This window comes from Oryctolagus cuniculus, chromosome 21 (genome assembly GCF_964237555.1).
Source record: "Oryctolagus cuniculus chromosome 21, mOryCun1.1, whole genome shotgun sequence".
Taxonomy (NCBI): Eukaryota; Metazoa; Chordata; class Mammalia; order Lagomorpha; family Leporidae; genus Oryctolagus; species Oryctolagus cuniculus.
In genome coordinates this window covers 31,791,352-31,799,016 of record NC_091452.1, presented here as the reverse complement: position 1 = coordinate 31,799,016, position 7,665 = coordinate 31,791,352, and the positions used below count along the sequence as shown (strand labels likewise).

Sequence of the window (7,665 nt, the reverse complement as noted above, 5' to 3'; positions counted from 1 at the left end):
CCAATTCTGATCCAGCCCTCTGCTATAGCTTGAGAGAGCAGTGGAAGAAGACCCAAGTTTTGGGGCTTCTGCAACAAACAACGTGGGAGACCCAGAAAAATCACCAGGATCCTGGCTCATGGTCTTTGCTTTGCATTGGTGTAGCTCCGGCCATGGCAGCCAACTGGGGAGTGAACCAGTGCCTGGAAGACTCTCTCTCTCTCTCTCTCTTCATCTTCCTCTCCCTCTCTCTCTCCCTCTCTCTCCCTCTCTCAACCTTCCTCTCTCTCACCCTCTCACCCTTTCTCTCTATTTCTCTCTCTCCCTCTCTCTCTCTTTCTGTCTCTTTCTGTCTCTCCTTCTCCCTCCATGTAACTCTTTCAAACAAACAAATACATCTTTTAGAAAAACCAAAGGAAAACACACATGAGGTGTGTGCAGGGAGACAGAGTTGAGGAGAGAGGGAGACAGACCTCAGATGGCTGTCTTCAGCCCAGTGAGAGTGCACCAAATCTGCACTCAGTCATACAAACACTTGTCCACTGTCTGCTAGGATCAACAGCAACCTGTGAGTTCTGAAGCCCATCCTTGGGGAGTGGGACCCCTACAAATGTTTACTTCCTTAGGTGCTCTTCCCGAGCCCTAGGACACCTATTGGAATTTTCTATACAAGAGAGTTACTCTTCTATCATAACTTAATAACTCTTTGTTACACTGTCCTAATCAAACTATTTTCTGGCTTCCTAGATGGCCCAAACTGAGTGATTATTTTCTCTTCATGCTCATTTTATTTGTATTTCTTGTACAAAAGTTATTAATAGCTGATGGTGCTTTCGCATAAAAAGTAAAGCCTCCACATGGTAGGGTCTGCATCACATATGGTTTGAGTCATGGCTGCTGCACTTCTGATCCAGTTTCCTGTGAATGGCCTGGGAAAAGCAGCAGAAGACAGCTCAGGTACTTGGGCCCCTGCACCCACATGGCAGACCAGGATGAAGCTCCTGGCTCTGGACTTCAGCCTGGCCAAACCCCAGCCATTGCAGCCATCTAGGGGTGAACTAGAGGATGGAAAGTCTCTTTCCTTCTCTCTCTGTATCTCTGCCTTTCAAATAATTAACATCTGTAAGAAAAGTGTTACTAATATCCACTCTGAAGGAATTCAGGAAATGAATTACCACTTGCTTTACCAAAACAATTTAGAATCATGGTTCCACAAAGTTGGATCATCATCAGGTTTGCTCAGCAATTACGAATGTACCAGGTCTAAAATGAGGGAGAACACGTCCAACCATCATTTCTCTCTTATGGATCACCTCAGTCCTATGGCTGATCAGTGATTAGCAGGAATAAGGTTTTTGTTGGCTCAAATGATCCATTATTTAAATGGGAAACAATTCACATGCAACAGTAACATAGTTGAACTTCCTGTTATCCCCCCAACCAGCTGACTCCTTTCCTGTTGCCAGCCATCATTTATACACAGTAAGGGCTGCTCCATGTCTGTCCAGTCACAGCTCCTTCCCCTGGATGACTACATATGAACTGTACACTCTCCTGGGACACATCAGGGCTAACGGCAGAGAGAAAAAACTGAGATGCATCCATGGGGAACGGGAGCCTGCAGGGATCAGCCCAATGCATTCAAAGGGGCAAGGAATGACACTGGGACAGGCTCATGCTCAATATCAACTTCTGTGCTTCCTTGAGGAGTGTCAGGTTGATCATTTCTATTCTCCACTAAGTACAGTCATCACTAACTCCAGAGATTACAAACCAGTCATGATAGGGAACATGGACATGACTGAAATGTGGACACACTTGGCCCTCCCCTGGGGTTCTCTCCATGGCTGGCAAACTCAGCTGTGCACAGAGAACACAGCGGCCAAAGAACCACGGACCTGCCAGGCTGACAGGCCAGCCTGTCATGGAGATAAAGGGAGGGTCTTCCTGACCGGGGCTGCAGTCAACATAAAACTGATGGGGAATAGGAATGTTATAACCATTTGTTTTGTTCCTCTCCCTTCACTGACAAAGCTGTCCTCGGTCTCTGCAGTAGTGAAGGGAAAACCTTGGAAATTACTCTATTTCTGCTTAAACAAATTAGAAACAATGGCATTCTCCAAGGAAGAGGAGGAAAGTCTCCAGCGATCTTTCCTCAAACAATCTCACCTCACAGGTATTCTTGTCGGTGGATCTGGACCACGGCACAAGGGTAAACACCACTGAGAAGAACATGGAAGAGTGGCACTTGCAAATGTCAGGAGAACTGTGCACATCAGAGAGCTGCAGGGGACAAATAGTCTGCAGATGAATCAGCACAAGATGTGAGATCCCTCTGACTGCACATACACAGGCCACACCCTAGGGGAGGAAAGACTGTGGAACTGAGCTCCCACAGAACCAAGCAATTGACTTCCAGGTGACCTCTGAGGGTACAAGGTCTCAGTGGACACAGCTCCATGAAAATGAGTTGAAAACTGCACAAAGGTGCACCACTGTAGGACATGAGCCAAAACACCAAGATCAGTTAGATGTGCGCTATGTGGTTTGCTTCACAGAGCAACAGAGAAGGAAAATGAGCAACCTCCTGAGAGTTTTTAGTCTCCCACACTGTCCAGAATGCCACGGAGCAGTACACAACAAAACATAGAGATGACTAGGACAGTCTGATCAGCTCTCAAAGAAAAAGACCACTGATTGGCACTGAACCTGTCCTCATAGAGGAATGACTAGGGACAGCATCTCCTCTAACCATTTCCAAAGAAGGAAAGGCAAATGCTCTTGAAATTGATGGAAGAAAGTGTTCCGAGCAGACGAAGAATTACATGAAAAACACAAGCTGGAAATGTCAGGCCTGAACGTACAACATACCTATCAAACTGCAATGGATGGGATGGCGCCGTGGCTCAACAGGCTAATCCTCCACTTTGCGGTGCTGGCACACCGGGTTCTAGTCGCAGTCGGGGTGCCTGATTCTGTCCCAGTTGCCGCTCTTCCAGGCCAGCTCTCTTCTATGGCCCGGAAGTGCAGTGTAGGATGGCCCAGGTCCTTGGGCCCTGCACCCAATGGGAGACTAGGAGAAGCACCTAGCTCCTGGATTTGGATCACCACGATGCGTAGGGCGCCAGCCATGGCAGCCATTGGAGGGTGAACCAAGGGCAAATGGAAGACCTTTCTCTCTGTCTCTTTCTCTCTCTCACTGTCTACTCTGCCTGTCAAAAAAAAATGCAATGGATTGAATCAGGGCCAGAGTGTAGAAAAAGAGGAAGGATCAGATTACATGCCAATCAACAGAAAGGTACAAGTTGAAGAACAAAGAGAAGGGAAGAAGCTGGAAGCTAAATGAATGGAGCCTCAGAGATGTGTGAATCAGAGCAAGAGTCCTAATGTTTGGGAGCCTGAAATGGGGGGGGAGAAATGGGGGAGCAGTGAACAACAAAATCTATAAAGAATCCAATGGCCAGGAAGATCATCCTTTTAGGAATACAATCCAAGTAGCTCAGAAGCATTACAGGGACATGTGAACAATCCACAAAAAAAAGGGGGGGGGGGAGAATCTTGAAATCAGAGCCAATGGCACACTCCCAACAAGGGAATACCCACATGAGAGGGTTTGACTTCTCATCAGAAAACACAAAGTCCACAGGATACTAGAACCCTGTCCTCCAAGTGCAGAAAGAAAAGATCTCCCAGGATTCTTGAGGGAACCAAGACACCCTGAAGGATCTCAGCCCCCTATGCAGAAAAAGGAAGGGTGGTGGAGAAGAAGGAATACTAAGAGCAGTCATCAGAAGACCACTTGCCATCAAAATAGCACCAAGTGAATGGAATTCTTCAGGCTAAAGTGAAATCCTGCCCACAGGAAGTCTGGTACATCAGGAGTAATGAAGAGCAGGAGAAACGTTAAGGATTTAAATCACTGCTGGCTGTGTTTTCACCCTTAAATTCTCTAAACGACATCTGCAGAACCCAAAACAGAAAGCACAGACTCAGAGGGTGAGGCTCTGTTTGTACAAAGGTCACACCAAGGGGAACAGTCACAACAGAGCAGAAGGTCAAAGAATCGTGCGGCCCTAAGGTTTCATTACTCTGCCAAACAGGAAGAAAAGGGACTCTAATCAGATGGGAAAAGCAACAGGACCCACAGTGCTATGCCCAGAACAACTGAAACACGAAGACACGCTCTAGAAAAGCTGGATGTGGGCCGGCATCATGGTGCAATGTGCGATCCCACACCCTGAGGCACTTGCAGCTCCCTGCTAATGTGCCTGAGAAAGCAGCAGAGGATGGCCCAAGTCCCTGCGCCCCTGTACATGTGAGAGACATGGAGGAAGCTCCTGGCTTTCTCCTGACCTGCCCTGAATGTGGTGGCAACATGGGGAGAGAACTGGCAGATGGAGGATCATTCTCTAATTCTGTCATTCAAATAAATTAAAAAAAAATTTTTTTAAATAAGAGGATGAAGTTGGGTCACCCCAGGATCTAGATCTGGGAATGGAGCAGCAACAGATTGATAAACAGGTCTTTGTGGAAATCCAACTTGGCGTTTCCCCAGAGAACTCGCAGGAATGGAATCTCAGTTATATGGTCAGCATGTCTCTCCCAGCCTACCTGGCCCAAAACTATGCTGCCAGCACCTCAGGCTCTGAGGGGCACATGCATTTCTGCCCTGAGGGCTCTCTCCTCAGTGTTTCCAGGACAAGGGAAGGAGGACCCACACTGGGTGACACCAATGCGGCCATAGCCTACAGGACCTGCTTGCCAAGAGACCGCTCCTAGCACTCACCCACCTGAGGGTCAGGGATCGGGCAATGGGTCCTGCCCAGTGCCCTGAGGGCTCTAGGCCCTGGAAAAGCACTGAGGGGGCCACTGCACTACCAACACCTCACGATGCTCAATACAGACACCCTCTGCCCTCAGTAAGAGCCTGGAGGGACACAAGAGTCCAGAGGGGATCGGCAGCCTTTGCTGGGGCCACTTCCTCCCATGTCATCTGCACAATGTGCCACTCCTGAGGCCATCTTGGCAAACTCCACCCCTAGCCTGGGTCCTGGACACACCCATCTCCAGGCCCTGCTCTCTATGATGCGCACCCCTAGCAGCAGGTTCTGTGACACGTGCCCATTCTGTGACCACTAAGGTTCTGCAGATGTGGCATTTTGGCTTTAGCCCTTCGGAGCGATAGCAGCCAAAAGTGCTTTGGGAAGTCTTCATAGCATAGAGACTCACCAGCTTCTTTTCAAAAACTTTGGGGAGCAAATTTTGCCCCCCTCACCTGCCCCAGCAATGGGGGCTGACCACCGACCTAAGGGGCCCCCAGGCCCAGGTCGGGGTCACACTCCCGCCTCTGGCCCTGGACCAGTTGGTCCACGGGCAAAATACCATAGGTCTTACAGACCAAAAGTCAGACAACCCAGTCTGATGATAAGAAAACTCAGGGCCATCGTGGCACTGCTGACCACTCTCTGCGGGCTTCAGACTCGACAACGCGTGTGCTCCAACAGAGTGAACATCGGTAAGGCCAGGATGCCACCACCCCGTAGGCTAGGTAACCTGATCATCATGGAAATCTGAAAGCCTTGTAGGGGAGGTGTGGTAGAAGTGCGGGGAGCATGTGTGTGTGCAGTGCTGTGGTGCAGTGGGCTCAGCCACTGCCTGCAACACCAGCATCCCAAAGGAGTGCTGGGTTGAGTCCCAGCTGCTGCACTTCCAACCCAGCTGCCTGCTAATGTACCTGGGAAGGCAGTAGAACATGGCTCAAGTACGTGGCCATTTTGGAAGGCACTGGTGAAGTGCCAGGCCCCTGTCTGGCCAGCTACCTTGCCAGTTGTGGTGGCCATTTCAGGGTCAAGTCAGAAGATGGAAGCTCTCTTTTGGTTTTCTCACTCCCCAACTCAACCTTTACACATAATACATTTGTAACAGAAAGCAAAAGCACTTTGGGAGGTGATGCTGAGGTCACCCAGGTGCACAGCAGTTCACATCCTTCCTGCCTTTTCCTTTCTAGGACCTGTACTGAGCACGCCTGATCCTACCAGACGAACAGGCAATGGAAGGCGGAGGAAGCAAACCTGCAAAGTACATCATCCAATTATCCAGGATATGGACACTTTACCCCCTGATACTCCTCCACAGGAGGAAGCCATGGACATCTCTCCCCCTATACTCCCCAATGGGGGGTATCAAGGGACACATCACCCCCATATGTTCCCTGAAAGGAGAGAGCTATAAACAACTCATCCCTCTCTGCTCCCCTACAGGAAGAAGCCATGGACACTACTCCTCCATACACTCCACCTCGGGAGGAGGAGCCCATGGACACCACGCCCCCATATGAGCCACCAGAACTGATGGACACCACACCGCCATATGAGCCACCAGAACTGATGGACACCACACCGCCATATGAGCCACCAGAACTGATGGACACCACACCGCCATATGAGCCACCAGAACTGATGGACACCACACCGCCATATGAGCCACCAGAACTGATGGACACCACGCCCCCATAAGAAACATCTTGGGCGGATCCACACCTCCCCATGTTCCACCACGGGAAGAGCCCAGGGATATCACACTCCCAACATTCCACCATGGGAGGAGCCTATTGACCCACACCCTCCTGTGCTCCCCCATGGGAGGAGTCCCTGGACACCACAACCTCCCAAGCTCCACCAAAGGAGGAACCAATGGATACCACAATGCCATAGGCTCCTCCTCCAGTGTAGTGCCTGGACACCACACCCTCCTACGCTCCACCAAGGGAGGAACCAATGGATACCACAATCCCATAGGCTCCTCCTCCAGAGGAGCCCATGGGCACAACACCAACCTATACTCCCCCTCCAGAGGAGGCCATGGACCCTTCACCCCCTAGTTTCCAGCATAGTCCATGGAAAGGTCAACCACGTCTCCTGCCCTCTGTTTTCCTCCTGCTGGTCCCAGGGGCAGTTTTATGCCTGGCCTTCCCATCTTTCCTTGCATCTTCATACCCAGTTTCCCAGCACCTATGGATATAGACCCTCCCGCGTGACCCTTCCTCCCTCCCCTCCAGGACATGGCACAACTCTGCCCCCAGGCAGCTCCTTTCATGGCCTCCAGCTGGCTCCTCACCACACAAGAGTCTTATTTAATATTAAACACCATAATCGTTCTGTTTTTTGTGTCTATGCTCTGTAGATCCAGTGTGAGAAATGCTGGCTTCTGTGAGTGCTGACAGGAGGTCAGATCCTAGGGGAAAATGTTCCTGTGGTGCAAGAAACAGGGGCTGGAGGGTTGGGGGCTAGGGAGTAGAAGGAGCCAAAGGCCATAATGACTCCTCCTGAGCAGAAAAAGCTGTGGCTGATGGGCCGGCACCTGTGCCGGCATAGTGGGTGAAGCTGCGGCCTGCAGTGCTGGCATCCCATATGGGTACTGGTTCAAATCCTGGGAGCTCTACTTCTGATCCACCTCTCTGCTATGGCCTGGGAAAACAGTAGAAGATGGCCCAAGTCCTTGGGCCCCTCTACACACATGGGACACCTGGAAGAAGCCTCTGGCTTCTGGCATTGGATCAGTAGAGCTCCAGCCTTAGGAGCCAACTGGAGAGTGAACCAGTGGATGGAAGAACTCTCTTTCCCTGCCTCTCCTTCTCTCTCTCTGTAACTCAGACTTTTCAATATATGAATAAATCTCTAAACGAAG

General features: G+C 50.3%; 1 protein-coding gene across 1 annotated transcript; it reads left to right on the top strand.

Annotated features, from left to right (window-relative positions):
- The first annotated feature begins 5,129 nt into the window (after window positions 1-5,129).
- On the top strand, window positions 5,130-7,127 carry LOC127488329 (amyloid beta A4 precursor protein-binding family B member 1-interacting protein-like). Its single transcript, XM_051837074.2, has 3 exons — window positions 5,130-5,494; window positions 5,987-6,057; window positions 6,240-7,127. The coding sequence occupies exons 1-3, from the start codon at window positions 5,266-5,268 to the stop codon at window positions 6,492-6,494; spliced, it is 555 nt and encodes a 184-aa protein (XP_051693034.2). The 5' UTR covers window positions 5,130-5,265; the 3' UTR covers window positions 6,495-7,127.
- The last annotated feature ends 538 nt before the right edge of the window (window positions 7,128-7,665 follow it).